The sequence below is a fragment of the Monopterus albus genome, unplaced genomic scaffold (assembly GCF_001952655.1).
Source record: "Monopterus albus unplaced genomic scaffold, M_albus_1.0 scaffold6.1, whole genome shotgun sequence".
Classification (NCBI taxonomy): Eukaryota; Metazoa; Chordata; class Actinopteri; order Synbranchiformes; family Synbranchidae; genus Monopterus; species Monopterus albus.
In genome coordinates, this window is record NW_018127886.1 from 5,475,744 (window position 1) to 5,501,331 (window position 25,588).

Sequence of the window (25,588 nt, forward strand, 5' to 3'; positions counted from 1 at the left end):
CTATACGTACAACCAAAAAAAGATTTTGTATTTCTATAAGTGGGGTAAAACTATGGAATAATTTAAGTGTGGACATAAAAAATAGTAATAGAATTGACGAGTTTAAACATAAATATAAAGGTATGTGTCAATCAAGATATATGCAAGAACAGGCTTAATGATTAATTAGATGGAACATTGTGGGTGTGGTGTATGAATGTTAACACTTTGTAATAATTCTTTAGTATATTGCAACCGAAATAACCTTGGAAATCGGTTGCGGTTTACTATGAGCTGGATGACTAAGAATCTGCACAGATATCTTTAGTATATTACTGATGATGTAGAAGAAAATTATTTAAGAATGTAATTATGTAAGAATGTTAACACTCTGTTAAAAATTTTTTTAGTATATTACTTGTGTGGTGTAGAAGAGAATTATTTATGTAGAGATACTGCTTGCAAACCAATGATGGTAAGATGATGTCATGGGGTAGGACTGGATAAGTCTGACTTCTTCCTACTCCATTCAAGCATGTACTAGGTATAAGCAAATTGATATTGGATTAGCATTTGTTGGATATGTGTAAAATTATGTGTGTTGACATATCAACTGTCTTTACATGCTTGAAAGAATAAATCAAATCAAATCAATGTGCTATATAAATAAGACTGCCTTGCCTAGGACCAACCACCTTGAAATAATGTGCCAGCATTTCCAAATATGAATAATGGATGTTTTCAGTTTTCTTCCCGCTCTAAATGCAGCGTAGAAACAGCCTCACATAAATTGCTTTGCTCCCTTTGTTTTACTGACTGCCCAGCTCATTTACAAAGACAAACAACTGCCACGTTTCTCCCACCGGTAAGCTGACATTAATTTAGAGGAGGTCATTTTTAAAAGCATGGTTCACCTTGTAGGTCTTGTGAGCACCTGTTTAAAAATGCATTAGCAGGCTTTCCTTCTGTACTGCAACAAGACCTCTGTGGTTTCAAACCAATAGCCGAGGCACAAACAAAAAAGCCGGACCAAATGCTCAGAAGGATGAAGGATGCTGACAAATGTCCTTAAAACTGGTGAATGGATAATAGCGTGCTGATGTCAGACTTACATACAGACTAAGCCCAATGAAGAAGTGAGAGCCATCATCACCCACCTCTTTTGTATTGTCCATGGCCTTCAAAATGGCCACATTCAGCTTTTCCAGAGCAGACAGCACATTGATATACTCTCCCAGATGTGGAGTGAAGTATTCTGCAAGAGAAGAAAACGTGTTAAGCAACGTGCTTTGTGTCTGATCAGCACATTGGTCAGTGGTATTTTCTGCAAGAAGGAAATAAATTAAGATTGACAGGGAATAGTGAGTTATTAGTTAGTTTCAGTAGTTTGTCCAGTGCCATACATGTTAACTACTGAGTCACTGAGACAGGAGCGTGTTTGGGTTTGGTCATCATGAAACAGCTGAAGCCAAAACAGCAGCTAAAAGCTTGACACCCTGGGCTTTTTTGATACACAAAGACTAGGTTATGCAACTGTATATAAAGAGTGACATGATTAGCACAGTCAAGAAGAATGACACATAATTACCTGAGAGCGTGTCTATGTCTAGGTTGCTGTGAAGAAGGAAAGAAGACAAAAAGCAGAACGCCATTAATGAGATATAACTGGGGAGCTGGAAATAATTCTCACAGCGCCGCTACGTCAAAGTGCCTGTCAGCAGGTCCGTCCCTTCGGTCCAGAGTGACAAATCTCAGTAACTACTGAATGGATGCATGCAATCCATGCAATTATGTACAGATATTCATGGTCCCCGGAGGATCAATCTGACTGACTTTGATTATCCCCTGGTTTGTCCTGTAGTGCAACCAATAGATTAGCATTTTTGGCTTTTACTGAAATATTTTTTGCCATGAAAGTTGCCACAGATATACATCCTCCTTAGAAGATAAGTCCTAATGACCTAAGTAGTTATTTAACTGCTTGCGTAGTGCCATCAGGTCAAAATACCAGCTGAGAGGCTCTCTGTGCATTACTGACATCATCTTCACCGAAGTAAGATGCTGACATTTGACAGCAGAGCAGCCGAGCTAGAGGTTGTTGAAAAGCAAGATGCACTTACTCTGTCTGCTGCCTGTCGATGGAGTAATACAGCTCCTGCATCTGCTCGTCAGTGAGGACACCATCAGTGAAATACGACTGGAACTCCTCCAAGGACAGTTTGCCATCATCTGAAAAGAGACAAACCCATGCAAATTACAACTCAGTGAAGCCTGAATCAAGTGTTTGTTTTTTATTCAGTCTAAGCGAATAAAGGTACTTTAACACAACACTAAATTAATTTAACTGAAAGGTGTTTTGCCTAATTAAACTATTTTACATCAATCAGCATGACCCTAAAATCTTTTTTAGCTTTTAAACCTCACTCAAGGACAATCCACACTAACAAGTTGCTCTCATAGAACTGAATTAAATGTAGCTGTTTCCCTTCATCTGACTGCACTACTGCAACAGAGTTGTTGGTGATATTAATAATGACCTAACTGAAAAAACATTTTCTTTTTAATGATGCCTGCTTTTATTTGCTCAGTGTTGAAAAGAAACTGCTAAATAATTTACCCACTGTTTCGATTTCCACTATGATTCATTCCTCCTTTTACAGTTTTGTAGCAACCACATAAACACATGTTGCACCTCAACCAATTTTATACCTTCACCGACATGCAGGCAATGGCAGCTCAGAGGATAAACACAAAGACAAATGTAAGCATGGTCCACCCCGGATAAGCAGTGCCTGGGGCTGTATTTTGCAGGGCTTGCAGTACCCCAAGATACTTGGGAGAGTGACTGAGGGCTGGTTTCAGTAGTCAAAGTAGAACACAGCAGATGATAATGAGATCTCTCCAGCTTTGCTCTGTAAGCACTGATACCTTCTGAGACCCGGCTCGCACAGCCTGCCAGGCAACAGTGCTGACTGATACGCCTGAGCTGACTGTAAATCATATCATCTGTTAGTTGGTAAGAACAATTTTGCCCTGTTGCCAGCTCACACTCACACACACTCTGGACATGCTGCATTATGCAGCAACGGCTAATTTGCACAATGGCAAATGTACAGACGAGACTGTCTTCTGATTTTAGCAAGTTATATTCTTTATCTGCTACATTAAGTAACATGAATGTAGAAAGTGTTTTATATTGTTTAGCAGTTACTTTTTTTTTCTAATCATACTGTTAAGATGGGAATCTGTGTGTTTGCTGAACATTTGCTGTTGTCTGAGCTGTTAAACCTCAGCTGGAAGATGAAGCTACTAGAGGAGCCAGAGACATAATTCCTCTCTCAATCCTCCATGCAAAAAATCATCTTTTCACGTGATGTAGGAGTAAACACAGCCTGTTGCACCTCTGACTCATTCTCCAGTCTGTTTCATCAGCTTCTCTTTGGTGTAAATTCACACCCAGCTAAACACCTAAAAAGTTACAGTGCGGCTCAGATGGCACGTTATGCAAGCATTCACTGTCTCAGAGCTGCAGCAGAGGAATGGTTGAGCTCTTGGCTATAGACAGTGTTTGTCTCACAAGCTAAAGGACAGTAGTCTGTTTGGCATCTGCTCTGCCTGGAAGAGTAGTTTCAGAATGTTAATCAGAATGTGCAGAAATAAGTACTGGAGGCATTATATCATGATTAGCATAGCAATCAGTCAGACTGTCCTGAAAAAACTACAGCACTGGTTGAACTCTTCACAATGACTTGTGACTTTTGGCAACAATTACTGTTCACCCCAAAATGAATTAGTGTTTGTGTAAATATAGCAATAATAAAAACTATTCGACCTTAACACACTCACAGCTAGCAAAAGTTAGTGAAATATTCACCCTGTCTTCAACCATACACAACTTTTGTTTTTTTTCTGTTCATATACTATATACGCTGCTGATACATGTTTTCCCTGGTAAGATATTTGTTAAATAAAATATTAAAGGGTGTTGTTCTGAATACTCTTGCAGACATGCTGTCTTACATTATCTAGGCCTGCAAAAACTGAATTAAGCAACTGACTAGCAACTGTCAATACACAACCTTTGCAGGGACATTTAAAGTGTTGTTTAGATGGTTAAGAAATCAGCACCTCACAACAGAAGTAAGGCAGCTTATTGTTTCACTTCACACTGAAGAAAACTATAGTTTTAACTGTTACTGAAATGAACATAAATGTATTACAAACTATTTCCAGCACAAGGCTGCTGAGTAAAATCATTAATTTTCTACTTAAATATTCCTGCAGTCTACTCATAGAATCCTTGTTTGCTTGTTTTTTTTTTTTTTTTTTTTTGGCTTTTAAAATATGTGATTCTTCATTGCAAGGAATAGAGGAGGGATAGAGCACAGTGGGTTTGCTAGCCAGGCCTCATTACGTGGTAAATCTGCAGTGCCTGAGGTCTATCATGGCAGCCCACTCAGTGCTGATTGGAAGGAGGCACAGTCCTCTCCAGTGCATGACTCAGTGAGTTTGTGAAGATGAGAACCAGAGTAGAGCTGCAGTTTGAAGATAACTACCACAAACATGCACCATGGTTCTCTTCTCTTGCTTGTCTTCCTTTCTACATAAAGTGAAACAAAAAGGCTTGGTGTGAGGAGGGCGTTGGGTTGAAAGAAAGAACATGAGAAGCAGACCCGAGGCTTCACAAAGACACATGTAATAGAAGTACTTATTGAAACCGAGGTAACATTTATTACTGCTAAAATGTCAAATCCCTGATGTGTATTCAGGCATAATTTGTTCCTGCTAATTCACAACATAATTATCTGAGACAAGACAGAAAGAAAAATCCTGCTCATGGTGACACGTTGCATCATTGATCCTACTCTGACATAACAGTCACAGTTCTCCTGATCACAGTCTGTAGATATGATGCCCCTTTTGCATTTTATATTCCATTAAATGTAGATGGCGTACATAAATAAAAAATTAAGAGCAAAAACATTTTGCTGTTTGTCAGGATTGTTTTTCATACACAGCTGAATGCGCCGTGTTTTCCCCAGGGACATGTAGGGGGAGGGTTTCCTTTGAAGTTAAGATGGGGATTAAATGGCCTTGGCTCAGCAACCAAACAGGACAGGAACAGACTCAAGGGAACAGTCAGGACTGCAGAAAATATCACTGGTGCAAGCCTGCTCTCCATGGAGGACCTGTACACCTCACAGGTCAGAAGGAGGGTGGAGAGGATCACTGCAGACTCCTCACACCCGGGACACAACCTGTTTGAACTCCTCCCCTCTGGACGGCGCTACAGGTCACTGTGCGCCAAGACAACCAGGCTCAAGGACAGTTTCTTCCCCCAGGCCATCACTCTGATTAACACTTAACCCACAACAGTATGACTAGACAATAATCCTCAGTGCAATACCTGTAAATATACCTTGTACATATCGATCCGCTGAATCCAGACTATGTGTGTATAGTACTTAATTTTATTCCTAATGCACATTCCTCTGCTTGATTGCACATTACTTCTTTACTTCTTTTCTCAGCCTTACATTTTATTTGCCCACTGCTACCTTACATAAAGACAAGTACATGCAAATTGAGAGCCGCGGTACCTGAGTCAAATTCCTCATGTGTCCGACACACCTGGCCAATAAAGCTGATTCTGATTCTGAAATGTAAGACTGTAACACCTTAATATCAAATTAGGTGCAAGTTTCTAGTGAATCTGCACTATTTAAAGTTAAAATGTGTTTTCTACAGAGGAAAACAGGAAAAGGTGAGCACAGCATGGTGAGCAGCTACAGGAGTTCATCCTGTTAAATCCAGTCACAGCGCAAAACCAAAAAGATGCAGCTGCACCTGACTTTAATTTATAGGCTTTCTATCTAATGGAGAGCGGTAAATGAAAAGATAAGTTCCACTGGGTTCATAGAAATCCCCTCAGAACCAATCCAGACCACCTGAACACAGCCATTAAAGCCATGCCTTTTCCCACTGCCGCATCACGTTTCTGTGTGCAACAATGCATTCAAAGACATTTTTAATTGAGTTGTCATTAACCACATACACTAGCCACTAGCCGTTAGCCACATTAGCTGCATATTTTGCTTACTCACCATTTTTGTCTGCCCGGCGGAAAATCTGCAATAAGAGAAAAAGATTGTGTTTAGGGTTTAAGGTCTGGCGTACAGATGACAAAAGATATTGGACAAATCAAACATTGGTAATGATAGTTTACATGTTTGAGCATTTAGGAGGAAATACAGGTTCTTCAAGAGTTAACACTTAATTTTGATCAACACAAATGCACACTAAGATTTTTGCATACTACAGCAGAGGTATTCCTGTTTGCCTCTGCTGCACTTTTGATAACACAGGAGACATGAAACACCCCAGGAAATGAAAGGCTACTAGCTTTTGTTTTGTTTCAGTTTTGTTTTTGTCCAGGAAGAGCGACAATGCTGTTTCAAGGCAGCTCCATCAGTTTTATGTCAAATCTGCATAAGCAGGAAGAGACAGTCCTTTATGTCCATTCATTCAACCTGTGAACATGATAATAAAGTCATTATTAATATCTTCATCCTCATGTAACACCAAACCTGTGAAAAGTCAGACCTTTTTGTGGAGTGTGAGGTGTTGTTTGTCAGATCAGAGTGGTCCCTCTTTCATTTTCTCTGTTTTTTTTTTTGTTCCTGCTCAGTCACACTGTGAGGACCAAGCGAGTCCAGCGGCTGGTTGATAAACTGTATCATCAGAGTGGAGCGGTGCACTTACTTCCACATGTCACCTTTCCAGCACAACAGAATGTAAAGGCCTGGACCTGCTCTGCTCACATCCCATTTTTATCAACACCCCCCTCTCCGCTTGAGACACATCCACACAGAAAATCTGAGGACCGAGCAAATGTAGAGAATGTTCATTCATTTCAAAGTTATGCTATTGTGTGGTAATGCAGTTTAAGAGCAGATTTTTAAAACATCAAACCATGATGTTTGCTATGACGGGTTACACACAACTCCAGCTAGATTCAAAATATATAGCGACCTGAAGATTTTACAGTTAAACTTGCCAAAAAGTCTGACAGTAAACTAAATGAGAACCATTAACAACTAACAACAGCAAAATTCACATTTGCATTTAAGCTAATAAAAAGCAGTAAGACTCAGATAGATAAAACATCATAGTAAATGAAGGAGTGTGTGGGGATGCCTGTATTGTATGAGAAATAAATTATTTTTATTATAAATCATATTTATGTATTAATTAGTAATATTAATCTGTAGTCTTTATTTTCTTTCTATGTAAAGTACAGGAAAGCTGTTCGAGTTGTTCTTTATAAAACATCTCCTTGACAATTCTGCGCCTGCATGTTACTTTTAGTTAATCATGCAAGTCTGTGTTAGAAGCTTAATATCAACCTAACAATATTGGCCCAGCCGAGGTATTGTTCAGGTTCAAAACTAAGATGTTTTGCAGAAGGTTTCGTTTAAAGTACAAGTGGTTTTGCACTGATTGGACTGAAACATGCGGGCATGGTCCTTTTATTTCTCTGCACGGACAAACCGGTGTGATGCTGCTGCACTGTCACCATCAAATCGCTGTAAACCCTAGTGCTGATGTAAGCATCCTGTCTACAACACCACAGAGTGCTGTGCCTTAAAATTTGGAAAACAAAATGAGGCAATACATGTAGTCTCTGGAGGAAGCTGAGGAGGAGATGCACAGTACAGGTTTTGTGCTGGTAGGTGGGAGGTTGGTGGAGTCGACGGAGCCATTGCCATCCCACTGAGCTGATGATGATCTTCCAAAAACAATATTAGCTATGTGAATCTTGCCCAGTTGTCATCTCTGTCTTAGCCAGTCCCTGACACTGAGAGAATCTACAGCCTCTCAGCTATGGATGAAATGACAATGGTTCCCATCAGCCTCTGAAACAAACTGCTGGATTTTATACAGCAGTGAAATCCATCTCAGAGGTATAAAGGCTGACAGCCCTCACACACCTGTCTATTAAAAGCAACACAATGGCTCCTTCAGATCAAGTAATATTAATTGACAGATGTAAAAATACAAAATCTGTCTAAAGTCTAAATGTGCTGAGTCTGGGCAGAGGAAATCAATCATGAGGGAAGGTCAGTTTTCTCTGAAATACTGCAAGCATGACTGGAGCACAAGCACAATTTAGTTGTTAGGAAGAGAGATGAATAATAGTAAAACAAAATCAGTGCAGGCCAATAACTTAGTAGTTTTCCTAAAAAGGGATCATGACAGTTAAGTTGGATCACTGCTTTCCAGTTCAGTCTTACTTTCTGCAGCTATTATAGGATAAACGATTAACCCTCAGCCACTAGATTCCCCGAAGATGTGTCAGCTTGGCTGCTATAAAGCAAATGAGCTGGAGTGAATGATGCTAACTGCATTTACAGCACAGTAAACAACTTGCACACTGGCTGCAGTCTAATTTTCCCTTTGCCGGTCAATAATATACCTCAAAGAAAAAGATAATTTTACTTACAGCCATCTGTAAGGAAGTCTAGTAAATGATGCTGCTAAGACATCTGTCTTGTCCTCAGCGCTGCTATAAAGGCTCTAAACAAAAAACTGTGATTTCAAAGTACTGTAATGATAAAGAGGCAGGCAGCAGAGCTGGAGACCACTGTGTGTGTAAATCCAACCCTGTCAGCTACTCCAGCAAATCCTCGATTAAATAATTGAAAATGTAAGATCTTTCTGTTTTTATATTTTGGTTTAGTACTGTGCATAGGGAGGGCTGCTCATTAAAAGTGTACACCATGTCACGTTTTACATACTGTAGACAACATGCATGTTTCATCTGGGCTATACAACCAGTCATGACCCCCAGGAGCCAAGTTAAAACAACTACACTGATGCTTTGCAGGTTAAAAGGTGAAACGAATCAGAACATTTGTAGGTCAGATGACTGTTTCCTTTGTTATCCACGCACTAGCGGGCGCGCACTCACCTTTCTTACGTAATAGAGCTGCTGCACATCCAGCGCATGTGAATGGGAGGCTTAAATGCTCAGTCTCAGTATGAAGCATTCATAAAAAGCAGGATATAAGGACAGTAAATCTATTATACCCCCATCCCCCGGGAGGTGAATGTGAGCAAACGTCTAAACGTGGATACAATCATGCAAAAACATAACCAAGAATTAGTCCCAGAGATATATCCGTGAAAAAGACTAAATTTCAAAGGTGGTGTACCACTTGAACATTGCAAATCCAGTGTGTACTTACATCATGGAAGAGAGCGATGCCTCGATTTTGATTGTGGTCAAGCTGCTTTCTGAAGTGTTCGTGCTTGGCAGACTGGAGACACATGGTGATCATCTCTGTACAGGCCAGCATCTTGTCGTTCCTGATGCGATTTCTGCCGTTTTTCTGATCAGATTGCAGCGTCCCTCTGAGCTCCCGGAGAGGCTGTCCTCGTCAGGGTGGATAGAGGATGATGATGCTGTTTGGCCCTGTGATCCAGTCGGGACGAGATGCACCCAGCCTGCTGCCCTCTGCCTGCTGCCCAACGCCTGCACGTCGACAGAAAAACTCCGCCTCTACACGACCAGCGGAGGCAGCAGCACCGATTCATAAAAGTCAGAGGAATGCACCATCTGGTGGTCCAAACGCACGCGCAAACACACATGCATGTCAGGGAGTGTGTTTTACAGAAGACAGGCTGAACAAAAATAAGAAAAACAGGAGTATTTAGCTCATTGTTAAATCAGTAACCTCAGTAACCTTATCACGACTTGTAGCCTACATGATATTTTATTTTGTGCCCGTGCATAAGGGTTTACTAATGGGAAGTGGGGACATTATGTTCAGTGTCATTAATAATTTTAGTGTCAGTAGTGATCTGGGGAGCTCTCTGTTGATATTTATGACTTTTATTTCAGCACCATTAATAATAAATACTCATATAAACACAACAAATATAAACACTCATTAGCTTAAATAGTCCATAAAGCAGGGTCAGTAGCAGTCATTTGTAAATACATTTAAATGCATTTGTATTTGACAGCAGTTATAATGTGATGATAAGCAATGATAACACACATGAACAAATCTTACAGAGATTTCATCAGCTGTTTATGGGCATGTACAAAACAGGGACAGGTGAATTATAGCTGCTTTAAGTGTGTTCCAACCTCAGGAGGACATGTTGGGCTTCAAGTCTAGAGCCCTGAAAAAATAGAAAGGCCTTAACTCAAGGTGTATGTACTAGGTTTCTTTTGGCAACATTTGGCATCTTCATACAAAATAAATAAATATATAATACTTAATATGTATGTAAGAAATGGAGACATACTGTATCTTATGTTATTACAACTGGTAATACTGAGTAAGTCAGTTACAGATGGAGGAGTTACAATTGGTAACAACTACATTAAGTCATATAATACATTAATGTGTGTACGTGCTATTCACTAATTGGTGGGGTTACCCCATAGCGCTTTAATGTTTGTAGAATATTATAATATTTTAATCACAAAAACAGACAAAAAGAGAATTTTCTATATTGTTGAAAATGTAGGTTTAGCTCCTCAGGCATGGAAGTAACAAGTCCACCATAAAGCCATTACACACAGCAAAGAGTGACACAACTAACCACACCTCCCACACACACACACACACACACACACACACATGATTTGCTGAGTGGCCCCCAAAGCCCAGACCCATACAGAGGCCTCTGAGGGGCGGAGTAGAGCTGATTGCATAATGCTTTTCAGCAGCTGACCAATAAGTGTTGTCACTTAATGACCGTTTGTCTAGTTGCTGTTTTGAAGTTCGTCCTCAGTGCAGGTCAACAGGTGAGTTCCCTGACGGTCTTCACTTCTGATTGTAACTGTCTTATTATTGTTGTTAGTATCTCAATTATTGCTTTTATTCTGATTTTAGTAATGCTGTAGAGGTAATTGTACTGTGAGTATTATTAGTAGCACTCTTATTGTCATAGGTATTTATACTTTCTTTTATTGTATTGATTTAATCCTGTAGTGGAGAACCTGTCATGCGCACACAGTATTTTCCTAAATGACTTTGGTTAACAGTCAGTGAGAGGAGACATAAGGTGTGGTTACTCCACTTAACTCTTATAGCACAAAATATAGCTAATTTAAAGATATGTAGCATTTTTTGGAAGTGATCAGTAGTTAAATGTTTTCAACAACAACAACAAAACAATGTGGAGATAAACTTTTTGACCTACTGTACTTGTAGGGTTTGACAGAGCAACATAAAGATAACATCTCAGCACAAGTGAAAGCGACAGATCCCAAGAATTACTTTATCTGCTGGCCACAGGGGACTGTGAGCAAAATGATACAGCTGGCCTCTGTTTGTAAATTAAACGACATATAAAGTGGATCATCAAATAAAATCCAAATCAAGTATGACTTTGTTATGATTATTTGATTGTTTATTGGTTGAATATTATAGCCATTATTCTTTTTTTCTCTGAGTCTGAAAACAGTTTTAATAGCAGGGAAATGATGGGTATTAATAAAAAAAATGTAGATGCCTCCCTGCTGAGGATTATTTGATAGCTAATGCTACATAATGCTAATAGCTACAGTTCTCAGGAAAGAGCGGCCATGACGTCAGTCAGAGTAGGTCTCCAGCGCCTGCAGAGTGAAGATAAGCAGCAGCAGCCTGCCGCACCCTGGGGGAGACACCTACTGCTATGTGTAGCTAAAGCGAACAACTGCATAGGCTGTATCTTTAGTCCCTTTGAACGCTGTTAACCAGTTAAACTAGACACTAGAAGCTAGAGGTGTGTTTTCCATGAAGACAACAGTTTCCAAAGGAGAATGTAAATATGTGTTTACACACACTAAATGCAAGAAAATTCTTACTCTTTGAAGACAGTATTGCAGATGATGAGTCAGTTTTTATAGAAAACAGTTATTCCCCTGTGTTCTGTCTTAACTCAGAGTAAGAACAGCTGCAGCATGGCTGCCTTCCTTCATCACTGCCCATTTTTGAAGTCAGTTCCTAAGCCAGCTTTGAGGAGAACAGGAGCTGCTTTACTGTCTCTGGCCGAGCAATGCCCCATCATCGCTCGCCAGGTCACTGTGAGCGGCCCAGGGTCTCTGGAAGCCAAGCTGGGTGACTCAGCCACCAAATCAGAGTGTAACCAACTTCCCACAGTGGATCAGAGAAGGCTGTTTGCTCAGACGGCTACTCAGGTGGCCGTGTCAGTATCAAAGGAGTGCCCTTTTGTCAGCTCTCAGATTGGGATGGTCCGTGCCAGCCTTGAAGTACAGGAGGATGTCAAAGAAGGTAGGTAGAATTAACAGGCCGTAGTGATGCTGCAGTGAACATACACAAGACCAGAGCCACTGAATTAAAATTTTAACAGAAACAAATTTGCCAAATATCAAAGAGAAGGCAAAGTAGTAAGTGCCTGTACTCCTCTTTTATAGGACTGATGACATCACTGTTGGAGGGTTTAAAGGATTCAATCCTCCCAACATCAGCTGAAAGCAACACCATCACCCACCTCCTTAAAGACAACATGGGTATGGTTTACAGTTAAAATGGGCTGAAAGAAAGCCTCCCATACCACTCATTTAATATGGTGAAGTCCTGTTACTCCTTTTAATTTGCTTAATCTGATAGCTGTTCACTGAGTGCTGTAACTGATATAAACTCAAACCTATCACTCCCGCAGTCGGATCCAGCTACGAATATGACCGCTTCTTCATGGAGAAGATAGCTGAGAAAAAGGAGGACCACACATACAGAGTCTTTAAGACAGTGAACAGGATTGCTGAGGTCTACCCTTTTGCAGAGGATTACTCTGACACGGAGAGGGAGGGCACCCAGGTGTCTGTCTGGTGCAGCAACGACTATCTGGGAATGAGTTCACACCCGCGGGTCGTATCTGCCATCAGGTAAAATGAGACAGCAGGGAACAAACGTTTGTAAGTCTTTAGAGGAAAGGCCACCTCAAAAAGAGCTTAAGTTAAATTACAATTCTTGTCAAAGCAAGTCCAAGTCAAGTGTCAATTAGTCAAATTATGTATTTTATTTATTTAAATTTGCCTATCATTGAATTGTTTTATTTTTTCAAGATTATTCTAGATCCAATTTTGAGGCTTGAAACAATTAACTCAGGGAGCCAAAGGTCAAGTTAATAAATCTTAAAATAAAATAAAAATGTTAAAATATTATACATTTGAAATAAAATGTTAATATTATATATAATTTATTAATAAATAATATTAATAAAAGCAATCACAATATTATAAAAATACAGGAAATCACTTATTCTCACTTTATTTTTGAATCAAAGACACTATTATTCATTTACTACTTTACTACCTTTGGAAAAAAGAAGCGATGGGATACCTACCGTGACATAGATTATGTGAGTCAGATGTTATATCGTTTTGCTCTGAATGTTCTCAGGGATGCCCTGGACAAGCACGGTGCAGGGGCAGGTGGGACCAGGAACATCTCAGGCACCAGTAACTTCCACGTGTCTCTGGAGAAGGAGTTGGCCCAGCTGCACCAGAAAGATGGAGCTCTGGTCTTCTCCTCCTGCTTTGTGGCAAATGACTCCACCCTCTTCACTTTGGCTAAGATGCTGCCAGGTAAGTATTAACCTCTGATCATATAGGCACATGGTCATATTACTAGACTGAGGTGATGACATTTAGGAAAGAGCTCTGCGGCTCATAGTTCAGACAACGATACATGTCTTGTTTTATACATTGTAGAAAAGGTGAATACTGTTGTGAGTCTCACTGGACTCCCTGTGTTTTCACAATGACATACAGGGTGCGAGATCTACTCTGATGCAGGGAACCACGCATCAATGATTCAGGGCATCAGGAACAGCGGAGCCAAGCGTTTCATCTTCCGCCACAATGACAGCCAACACCTGGAGGAACTACTGCGACGCTCAGACCCAAAGACCCCCAAAATTGTGGCATTTGAGACTGTGCACTCAATGGACGGTGAGTAACATATGGACGGTGAGTAACATAAGTGTTAAGTTGCGGTGACATACTGGACAATACTGGGCTATATGAATTAAAGCTGATTTTACTTAACTTGACCAAAACCCTTTTCACACTGTTTTTGGTGTCATTAATGAGAAGAAATTGCATATAAATTTGTTAATCATATCTCTAATAAATCTACAGTATACATATGTATATTATATTGTTGAACAGTCGTAATCAGCAAAATATGGTATGGGACTATTTATGTTTATGTTACAATTATGCAGTCTGCAGTATCTGTCCTTCGTCACTGTCTCCCATGGGAAGAAACTGATTTCCTCCTTTAGCACAAGTTCTCTGTGTGAATATCACACTAGTCACAGTTTCATCAGGTACAACTGAAAACTAAATGGATAACTGTGAACGTATCTGGCAGGATTTTTAAAAAGACAAAAAATAAATATTTGAAAATTGTGAGTAGCTGTGTTTTATGTTTACAGTACATACAGTATCAGGATGACATTTGAAGCTGTTTGTCTGTATTGTGCCGTTCTAATTATACCACCTTATTTTCTGGGGTTTTCAGGTGCCATATGCCCTCTGGAAGAGCTGTGCGATGTAGCTCACCATTACGGAGCTCTGACATTTGTTGATGAAGTTCACGCTGTGGGCCTGTATGGAGCCCATGGAGCTGGAGTTGGAGAAAGGGACAGTATAATGCACAAGATTGACATTGTGTCTGGGACCTTAGGTGAGTATCATCTGCACTAAGTCCAATTCTAGTAAAGCTAATGTTTTGTTTGTTTTTTCTTTTTGTCATGTCTATATTGTATTTTATTTGAAATACCCAGTTTAAAGGACACTCCCACAGTGGTAATATCAGTCATACACCAACATATCCTTTCATGACACTAAAAGGGGCAAGGCAAACGGCTTCAGACTGTCCTACAGTAGATTAATTGGCTCTCTTTTAGGCCCACTCCCACTTACAGCCTCTCTTTTGCACTAACTGGCTCTCTGAGCTCTCCTCCAGTGAGGACAGGAAAGGAGTGAGTTCTCATCAAAAGAAGCAAGAGGTTTTATCAGCTGGGTGGGGACTCTACTCCCTCTCTGGTTAAACTGATAAAACCATCATCAGGGAGTAGCTTTATGATGACTGTAAATTTGTAGGCAGAAATCCCTGTCAACCACACAATCATTTGTCAATTCATCACATCAATTAACTCTAAAAAAAACTGTATTTTTAAAAGTGAGTTAAAACTGTGAGTGTTTAATCTCACTATCAGCAGTTTATATTGAAAAAGTCACTTAAATGTTGGTGCCAAAAAAGAAGTTTGGCTCAGGTCAACAACCTCGACAACCAGAACGTGATTCTATATACACTCACCGCTCACATTAATAGCTGCACCTGTACAATTGTATGCACTTCAATGCAACAGTGTCACTGTAACATTTGTGTTTATGAAGCTCAAAATGTTTCAGTTTCTGGTGAACTTGTCATAAATGTATAAATTCAATAATATGTTTATTATTGAGGTCATAGAGGTGGTGTCGTACTGGACTGTACAACACCATCTTCAACTATCACCAACTATTCACTATTTCCTCACCTCATGTACTTTCTGTCATCTGTTACTGTTTCAGGAAAAGCGTTTGGCTGTGTGGGAGGCTACATTGCCAGCAGTGCTGCCCTGGTGGACACAGTGCGCTCCTATGCAGCTGGCTTCATCTTTACCACTGCCCTGCCCCCGATGGTCCTGGCTGGAGCCCTGGAGTCTGTCCGGGTCCTGAAGAGCCACGAGGGGCAGGCTCTCCGCAGAGCCCACCAGCGGAACGTGAAACACATGAGGCAGCTGCTCATGGATAAAGGCCTACCTGTGGTCAACTGCCCCAGCCACATCATCCCCATACGGGTATGAAGATGTAGCACTGCCGCTGCCTCCGCTGCTATACAGCATTATCTCTATCTACCAGCTCCTCACTTGACCACAGCCAAAAGTTCCTAAGGTCAAAACTATATCATCTGTAGCCAGCTATGCAAGCACAAGTCTATAACTAATTTCATTAGCATTACAGGGACTTATCTCCTACTTGGAAATGATTAACAAACTAGTTTCTTACATCATTAGGGAAAAACTCTGATAGTTATACTATTCTGATATTCTGTATATGGAAACCACTTCTACTGTTAAGCATTAAAAATACATGTAAGCTGCAGCCATTTGTAGGAGCGCCTGTGTATAGCCCTTTTTCATGGAAATTGATATTTTGACATATCACCATAGGAAAAACAAGGTGTAAATAATAAAGTTAATGCTGAGTGACTGTAACTTAGCTACTTCACTTTCATTGGCCTGGTTGTTCGTGCTGACTCTGGGGCTTTCTGCTACAGCAAAGTAAAGCAAAGCAATTGTTGGTGTTAATTAAATGTTAATGATAATCAATAGTAACACCTGTGCAACCAAATACATAGTCCTCATGCAAGCACAGCACAGACAATAGTGTGTAGTGTGCCACTGGAGTAGTTAGACGTTTTCAGTGTTTAATTATGAAAACAGTTATAAGTCATTAAGTTAATGAAGTTAGCATTTATATTATGCAAGCTTTTCTTTTTTCTGAAAGTATTTATTTTGTGATTTCATTGTAAAATGTAATTAATATATTATTTAAAACCTGTTGAAAGGTTTTCATTTCTTAATGCATTATTTATTTGCTAATTATTTCATTAGTTGTAATTGCTTTGTTAAAATGCTGAAACTGAATATTAAAGCCTATAATTAATCCATCAGCACATGGTAAAGACTGAGTAAACTGCAGTATTGGCGTCGCTTCCTGCCGGTATGACCTGTGTAATCTCTGTTTACTAGGTGGGCAATGCTGAGCTGAACACAAAGGTGTGTGACACTTTGCTGGAGAGACACAACATCTATGTCCAGGCCATCAACTACCCCACAGTGCCTCGTGGTGAGGAGCTGCTGCGCCTGGCTCCATCTCCTCATCACAATCCTGCCATGATGGAGTACTTTGTGGGTGAGAATAACTAAGTTACTCTCAATTTAAGCAAGGACAGCAGCAGGTGCAGGTGATTTATATAAATGCCCTTAGTGAATGTAAAATTGTTGTCACACATCATAACCTGAGCATGTGCTGGCAAAAATCATTATAACTGACGTTTTTGAGAACTACAATTGGCATTTAATTGCTCATTGATAAGTGTTTCTGTTCTCTTCACAGAGAAACTGGTGGAGGTGTGGCAGGAGGCAGGACTCCTGCTCAACAGCCCCTCCACAGCTTCCTGCACCTTCTGTGATCGCCCACTGCATTTTGACCTCATGAGTGAGTGGGAGAAATCCTACTTCGGCAACATGGAACCACAATACATTACTGTGTATGCATAATACCAAAGTACACATAGCTTCTTAACACAAGTTATACAGACAGCATATGTATACATTTTAATGCAGTATTTGACAATTTTAAATAATAAAGTCCTGCTTCACATGCACTGAGAAGAGTACTAATGTAGTGATTTTGTCCTTGATTTGTACAAGTACTTTGTACTTTTGTTTAAATATATGTTAAAGTCAGTGGTATGAACTATACGCCAGTATTTAGCTATGATTTGCTGTATTTATCCATACTAAATTGTATCATGGATGTGATTAAAGAAAACTGCCGCTTCCATTTTAAAAACATAAAACCTGCACATCGGCACTTTCCTAAATCTCTTATATAGGTGTGATAATTTGAATTAAACAGTGCTATGTAAGTTCATGTTGGCTGATTTCCTTTATGCCATATCATTACTGAGACCATCATTCTTTGAATTCGTTTTCACAATACTTCAATTATGGATGCTTCAATTGACCGGCATGGTGACACAGTGATTGGCATTGCTGTCTCACAGCAAGAAGGCTCCAGGTTCGAGTCCCAGGAGCTCTCCCAGTACTCCGGCTTCCTCCCACAGTCCAAAGAAACACAGCTTAGGTTGATCAGTGACTCTAAATCGCCTGTGTAGGTGTGTCTGGCTGTTTGTCTCCATGCCAGCCCTGTGATAGACTGGTGACCTGTCCAGGGTGTACCCTGCTTCTCACCCAGCTGGGATTGACTCCACATGACCCTCATCAGGATGGATGTTTCAATCAAAAAGTTCCAGACTGACTAGTCTGGGGAATTAAAGGATCTGCTGCTAACATCTTGTGTCAGATACCAGAAGATGCCTTGTATGCTTCGACAGTCCAGAGCTGTTCGGTGAGACCTACACAATATTAGACAAGTGGTTTTAATGTTTTGGCTAATTGGTGTATAAAATTTTAGTTAGATGTTCCTTCACAAAACAACATCTGAAAGTAAAGGCACTGACATGGCTATATTTCATAAGCTCAGCTGGAGGTCCTGTGTCCTATTTGAATCTCTGACTAGTTGACATTGCAGGGACTGGCCACTTCTCGTTTGACCCTTGCCCTCAGTCTGCGGAGCTCTGCATTATCACTGTCCACAATGAGTCCGCATTCAATCAATGTCCAAGCTTTACTGAGCTCCTGCTCCCCATAGTGCTGCAGCGCCCCCCGGAGGAAGCATTCAGCCAGGCGCAGCCTCCCCAGACCAGCTTCCACACACTGGACAGCATGGTCCCTGTGGAGCTCCAGGGCCTGAGCATAGTCCTCCAGGGCCGCACCTTCCCTGGAGCAGAGCACCAGGCTGTGACCTCGCCGACACAGGTCCTCCGCCCAGACTTGCAGGTCAACTGAACAACTGGCGCTTGATGCCTCATGTTTCTGGATAACTTGGCCCAGGTCAGCTATGGCCCGCTCATGTAAGCCCAGCTGAGCAAGGCAGGCAGCCCGCTGGCGAAGATACTGGAGTCTATGATTGCCCACTGCTTGTACAGACACAGTCAACAGAGTAAGAGCCTGATCCCACTTCCCATCTGATGACACGCTGCTGGCCTCCTGTGCTGCTGCCTGTTGCAATATATAGACGCCAAGCAATTTATATGGAATTTAGAAATGGATAAATACTCTGTGTAAAGTACCTTAAGATTTAGGAAAAACGCATTTTAAAATGAAATTGTTGATGATAGTAGAATAAGGTATACCCAGAAAAATGCAATTTTCCAATGGCACTTGCTTTGAAAACTGAAATCTGGGATTCATCATGTAGGCTTACCTGTGCCATGAGTTTTTGCTGATTGAATGGAATCAAGGCCAACATGAAGTGCAGACTGGAGGGATTCTTCTCACTCACTTTGCTGAGCCTACGAGCTGCACTGCGGTAGTTCTGCTGCCAGGCCTCCACCACACCCACCCTGGCCTGGGCCTCTGCATCTCTTGGTTCTTGGCCAAACACCTGGCACAGATGAGCACCTGCTGCCTTAATGTCACCTGAAGTAGATGGACCATAACAGAAGGAGTAAGCATTATTGTAAACAGGTGGCGGGTTCAACAGTAGGTGTTTTTTTTATCAAACAGGATTTATCACACAGCCTAAACCATAATCTCTAAATGGCAAAGTTCCCATCTTACCTTTGGCTAAGAGGATGTCCACATAGAGGAGATGCCATCTGGGGTTTCTGCAGTCAGTCCTCATAAGAGCTCCACTGATTATAAAAGCCTCCCTGAGCAGCTCTTCATGACAGGGGACAGCATGATTGACCAGGATGTCTGACAGATTGGTTCGACAGAACTGATGCAGCCAATCACAGACCAGCCTCCGTGCCTTGTCCTTGAGTGACAGAATGTCTTTGGTGACTATGTTAGTGTTTATCTGAAGTGCTGCCAGGATATCATGAGTGCATTCCTACAGTATGGAAAAACTGAAGTTTGAAAATTGCTTTGAAAAGAAATATACATGTCCTACAGCTGCACCAGACAATTGTATCCTTCCTAGAGTTTGATGTGTTCACTTCTCTGCCAGCATAAGATATTGTGACACATGAAATTCAAGTTGTTCAAACTGTTTAGTTTTAAGTATAGAAGAAAATAACCATATAGTATCAAAGAAAGCTTGGGACTTCAATGATTAGTTGGAAAAAATAAACAATTTGAAGTACAGTACAAGCTCTGAACTCAGATGCATTTTGACAGTGCTTCATCTCAAGAATACCTTCTGTTGATTCAGCATAAGATAGGTGAAGCCTCTTCCACAGAGGGCCTGAACATGTTTTGGATGCTCCTTCAGAATAGTACTGAAATCAAAGATTGCCGTCTTGCGTTGGCCCAGCAGGGCATAACACCTCGCTCTCTCCAGCAAAGAGTCTGCTGCATCACCACCTTGAAAGATACAATTACTTGAATGGTTTTTTAATATTCACACGTTATCACTTTCAACTTTATTGGCGAGTACCAAATGTAAACATAAAAGAGCACTGATCCAAATGGCTTCTGCTCAGGCCGGCTGTTTAAATACATGTATAGCCAATCTGTCTGTTTTATGGTAAGTGTTATGAAAGATGTAACTCTGCTGAACTGAAGCCAAACACAGCCAACCTCTATCTATTCACTATCAGCTATTGCAAGCTAACAATCAGCATCAGACCAGTAACAAACATCAATATCTCATCAGTCAGATTTGGATCACCAGAGGCCATGATAGCAATGGAGAGATAAGCCACAGCCTCCCGGACAGAGCTTTCTTCTCTCGTGCCCTCCAAGATGCGTTTTGCAGCACAGTGACAGTGTCCTTGCAGTAGTGCCCGGTCCTTCTGTTGTGCCACTGCCAACAGGGGGCGCAAGCAGCTGGTGTTACCACATTGGATCAGTTTTTTCAGCAGCTGCAGGGAAAATGGACAGATAAAAAAAAAAGTACTGTAAAAGATGTAAAATTAAACAAAGGTATTAAGCTACCTGACACATTTCTATACTGTTATTGTACCACTGTATCAGAGTACTGTATTGTACACTATAAAAGATGAAGAAGAAGGAAGGTAATTTGGGATAGGGACTAGACCTATTATCAGCTCATGTATAACAATAAAAAAATATTTTGTTCAAACAATTCATCATTGTTTACAGACCCACAAAGACCTGTGGGTTGAATCAAGTCACTGTTGACAAGTTTTCAAAAAATGAAAATCTGCACGTTGAGGGTGCAAATCTAAAATTTCAGTTGATGTAAAAAGTATTTGCAGTACAGTAGGTATCCCACAACATTTGTATGCAAATGTAACAGATAAACTTCTAGGCTGTTCAAAGCTATTTCAAGAGTGTGCCACAGAGAAATCTTAAATCGCATATAATATGAACACTCCTGAAGAAATAATGGTGCCCCTGGACATCACTTTAGGATTCACTGCCCTAAACATACTATACATACCTGATTGGTGTCATAATGAAAGCCTCTGTGCAGCTGCAGCAGGGCAAGGCGCACCAGGATGGGTGCCCGTGGACTGGTGGGCCCAATGGAAAGTAACAAGCGGTAAGCCTCCTCCACCCGGCCAAGCTGGTACAAGGCATCGGCCACCAGGATCTGTGGCCCATCAGCACCTGGCTGGAGATCCATCAACAGCACAGCCAGGGAGTGAACACCAGCAGGAGTCCTAATGCACAAAGTGGGAAAAGGTGCAACATCATTAATTTGTACTGAGACATTCTGAATTATTAATGTAAAAGTACAGGTGTTACTAATATTATTAACAATAGTTCAGTTCTGTTAATCTAAACTGAACAATCATCAGCATTAACCATACCAGGACCCTGAAATGGAAGCAGTTAAATGGATTTCAACTATCTTTATTATTTACACGTGTGCTAATATGACAAAAACATTGTGTATTAAATAAACCAATATGTCATACTCTGATCTGTGGTTGTCTCTTTTTGATGAGGCCTGCAGCTGGTTGTCCTGCTGGTGCCGCTTGGAGTTCTCAATGAATGTGGACTTGGAGTCATGCGCCCCATTCCCTTCCAGCATGGCTCGCCCTTGTTCCAGTAGAACAGTAAACAGCAGCCCTCTGTAGTTCCATGGCACCAAGCAGCGAACAGTCAGCGCAGTTTCCTGAGGCTGCAGCCTGCTGGCTGTCACATAGTCTAAAGCTGCGAGGTAGTTTAAGTCACCCATCATGCGCAGGAGCCCCCTGCCACAAAGGGCCCGCACACAGCTGGATGGATGTGGGGCGTGATGTTCGATCACAGCTTGGAAGTCTTCTAGCGCCCCCTTGTGGTCATCAGAGAGAAGCCGCGCATATCCACGAAGAACTTGCACTGTGTTTTGATAGCTCTGCTGACCTTGGGCGGCAGCTAGCTGGCTACAGATAGAGAGAGCCTCTTTCTGCTCCCCTCTGAGAAGTAGGCAGTCAGCCAGTCGTACCCGCAGCTCTCGGCCTCCCCCGTCAGGCTCTAAATGGCACAGAGTTCGTAACTGAGTGATCACAGGGTCGAGGAGTTCAACTCCTTCAGTGGAGCGCAGGTCTGGACGGATGAGTACCCTCTCTTTGAAACCAGACAGGCCCCTCTCTGCCTGCTGCCGAAGGTGCTTTTGAGCAGCCACCCCAATACCACGATCTGTGAAGAGCTTTTGGAAATAAATACGGGCAGTGGCAGGGTGGATCTCAAATGCCTCCCCCAGGTCACCGCATGCCTCAGCCATCCGTCCGCCTGCTGAGAAGCAAGCAGCTGCTCGACTGGTTAAGAGCCGAGCTCTCCTCTCAGGCGTGTCTTGGAATGATTTGTTTGTACTAGTCTCTGACATTTTCTGAAAATGTCTTTGATGCAAGAGAGTAGAGAACACTTCTGCACTGTCCCCAAAGCTTCCTATCAAAAACAAATATGCTGCTTGAAGTTCCTGTACTTCTCTATTACCTGGTGAGATAGCCAACAAAAATTCAATAATTGTAGATGCAGCTTCTTCATCAAGCTTACCACTCTCCTTTGTTGTCACTGCCCTCTTGCTGTCAAGCATCAGAGAGGGGTGTATGTGCAGTACTTGGTCTAAAAAGGCCTTCACTATTTTGGGTAGGTGCTGGGTTTGTCTGCTTTTCAGCAGTGTGACAGTTTCTGATTTGTTACGCTGGTAGGCTTTGAGGTAAAGCCTCAGCCCCTTGAGCTCATGAGGCTCTGAACACAAGCAGGCCAGAGCACGAGTTATCTCTAATAACACGCGAGTCGAACCTTCTGGATGAGGGTTTTGCTTCCGCTCAAGCAAAGCAGTGCAGCGAGCAAAGATCTCCTCACAGCCATGCACACCACTCTGCAGGAGAGACTCCATTTTGAAAATGGTGGCTGACAGATTGTTGGGACAGAGTGTGGACAGAAAGACAGCAGCCAGTCCTTTATTAAGACCCTCAGTAGGCTGGTTCTCCCCATGATTGTCAAGCCAACCTTCAAGAGTAGAGATCACCCCACCCAGGCTGGACTTGTCCAGTTTCTGCATGTGGGACATGGTGGAGGTGGCGTGAGTCCTGAAGGCAGACATGTAGAGAGAGGTAGCCCTGTCCAGCTCTCCAGCCTCAAGGAACTTGTTTCCATCCTCACACAGCTCTGAAACATTGACTGCAGGTCGAACCAGAGCAGTCATGATCTGGTAGCAGGCCCACTCGGTCTGATTCTCTCTCTTTACCTGTTCAGAATGATGATACTGTTAAACAAATAAGTAAATTAAATCAGTATCTGCTGTGACCACCCTTTGCCTTCAAAAAACAGCACCAAGTCTTAGGGCAGAGACACACCAAGTCGACATGAAAGAAATTGCACCAAGGAAGGACGACTGTTGTGTCCCCTCATGTCTGGGCCAGTCGGGTTGAAAAAGTGGCATTTGAACACACCACACAGACTATAGCCAACGGCCAACTAGCACGTATGTTCTCCACCTGTGCAAGAAAAAAAAACTTCCCCTACCAGCAGGTGGCAGTATCTGTATTCACCATTCAGTAAGAGAAAGAAGAAGAGCTAGACAGTGGAAGTACAAGAGGTAAACAAAACAGCTGTCTTTCAATACAGCTGCTGTTTATGGCTGCTTCTAATCAAGAATGTCTGATAAGAAGTTACAAATGGCACTGGTGTTCTCTGCGCTTGGTCTTTTGGTTGCAGAGGAAAAAGGGAGGCTGTTGAGGCAAAAAACAAGGACACACTGCATTAAAATGGGTGAAATTATGGATACTACAGCAATAAGCTGAATGGGACTTTCCTGAACTGTTCTATTCTCGTGCACTGATTTGCTAAACTGAACAGCCAATCGGAGTGGTTCCTCTCACTCAACGAGGACGAACCAGCAGATGCTGATTCAGCGTAATGAATTGGCCAAAAAGCTGCTGACAGAGTCTGACTAGTGCCATCGGTTTAAGACACACCAGGAAGATGAGCCCCGGCAGATGCTTACCGACAGCCCAAAATTGGCTGACGGCTGACTATCGGCTTGGAGTGTCTCTGCTCTTAGGTAGCCTACACGTGCAGTTTTTCAAAATATTTGTCAGGTAGGTTGTTCCAAGGGCTATAGCTGATGTTTCTTTTTTTAATTTTGCTTCTGCACTAGGATTAGCCACAGCCGTGGAGGGATTATGTTTTTGGATTGTCCATCGGGCCACATGCCACTTGTGAACATGATATGTCAGGAATACCTTGAGAGAATTTCTTCAGATTTGACACAAATGGTTAGATTTGAAGATCAAAGGTCAAAGTCAGTGGCCTCCATGGAGGACCTGTACACCTCATGGGTCAAAAGGAGGGTGGAGAGGATCACTGCAGACCCCTCACACCCCGCATACAATCTGTTTGAACTCCTCCCCTCTGGACGGCGTTACAGGTCACTGTGCACTAAGACAACCAGGCACAGGGACAGTTTCTTCCCCCAGGCCATCACTCTGATGAACACTTAACCCACGACAGTATGACTGGACAATACCTGTAAATATACATTGTACAGATTATACAGACTCGTACAAGTCTCTAGTACTCTGTTTTAAGTACTCTCTTTTTATCCCTAATTATCTCATTTCAATGAACATTCCCTTGTTGTCTGCATTGTTTACTGTTTATTGATACTGCTTTTTCTGCATTGTTTGTTGATGTTAATACTGCTATTTTGTTATATTACACAGCCTTATGCTGGTCTGCTGTTTGCACATTGACAGCCGATGTACCTGAGTCAAATTCCTCGTGTGTCCAACACACCTGGCCAATAAACTGATTCTGATTCTTACATTCCCATGAACTTGTCCAGTCACGTTTTCAAAAAATTAATGATAGCGCTCATTGTTGTGGCTTACTGGGGCACTTGACCAGAGGAGAGGATCACTGGTGGTGAAGTTAACACCTGTGCTTTTCCCACTATAACAAATAAAAATGTCTACAGTGAAAAATGCCTTATTTGAGATATTTAAAAATAATTTCCTGAATACTCAATTAGTAAGAACCAGGTGACATTACTTCACTTGGTAGGTAATAAAAATAAAAGCTATTCATAGCATTAGATTTGGATGTGCTCTGGCTGTAGGTACTCAAGATGCCTAACACTTTAAAAACTATTTTTACAATATTCAGCCTCAATATCAAATATTGTTTAATTTTAGAAAGCAACTTTTTTTAAAATACTGAACATTGAGCAGCCAGGGGTATTTCAGGCTTTCTCTCTCTCTGATCTGTGGTTCACCTACCTGCTCCTTGGCCTTTGAAGCCAACAGTAAAGCTTGAACAGAGCTGACCTAAATCTGTG

At 41.6% G+C, this 25,588-nt stretch overlaps 3 protein-coding genes across 3 annotated transcripts in view; 1 reads left to right on the top strand and 2 right to left on the bottom strand.

Annotated features, from left to right (window-relative positions):
- Positions 1 to 9,631, bottom strand: part of LOC109970596 (N-terminal EF-hand calcium-binding protein 1-like) — a 20,115-nt gene extending 10,484 nt beyond the window's left edge. The window contains exons 1-5 of the mRNA XM_020618271.1: positions 9,228 to 9,631; positions 6,084 to 6,108; positions 2,100 to 2,208; positions 1,568 to 1,593; positions 1,137 to 1,234 (exon numbers count right to left, since the gene is read on the bottom strand). Coding sequence (XP_020473927.1) covers positions 1,137 to 1,234; positions 1,568 to 1,593; positions 2,100 to 2,208; positions 6,084 to 6,108; positions 9,228 to 9,338 — 369 coding nt within the window. The 5' untranslated portion in view covers positions 9,339 to 9,631. The remainder of the gene's footprint in view (positions 1 to 1,136; positions 1,235 to 1,567; positions 1,594 to 2,099; positions 2,209 to 6,083; positions 6,109 to 9,227) is intronic.
- Positions 9,632 to 10,694: 1,063 nt separating this feature from the next.
- alas2 (aminolevulinate, delta-, synthase 2) lies at positions 10,695 to 17,653 on the top strand. Its single transcript, XM_020618258.1, has 10 exons — positions 10,695 to 10,801; positions 11,924 to 12,272; positions 12,416 to 12,511; positions 12,664 to 12,886; positions 13,404 to 13,588; positions 13,775 to 13,954; positions 14,529 to 14,693; positions 15,587 to 15,855; positions 16,810 to 16,972; positions 17,177 to 17,653. The coding sequence occupies exons 1-10, from the start codon at positions 10,748 to 10,750 to the stop codon at positions 17,338 to 17,340; spliced, it is 1,848 nt and encodes a 615-aa protein (XP_020473914.1). The 5' UTR covers positions 10,695 to 10,747; the 3' UTR covers positions 17,341 to 17,653.
- ttc34 (tetratricopeptide repeat domain 34) lies at positions 17,564 to 22,783 on the bottom strand. Its single transcript, XM_020618246.1, has 7 exons — positions 21,738 to 22,783; positions 21,257 to 21,479; positions 20,522 to 20,714; positions 20,048 to 20,214; positions 19,468 to 19,741; positions 19,112 to 19,326; positions 17,564 to 18,906 (listed from the first exon to the last, which is right to left on the bottom strand). The coding sequence occupies exons 1-7, from the start codon at positions 22,628 to 22,630 to the stop codon at positions 18,361 to 18,363; spliced, it is 2,511 nt and encodes an 836-aa protein (XP_020473902.1). The 5' UTR covers positions 22,631 to 22,783; the 3' UTR covers positions 17,564 to 18,360.
- Positions 22,784 to 25,588: the final 2,805 nt, after the last annotated feature.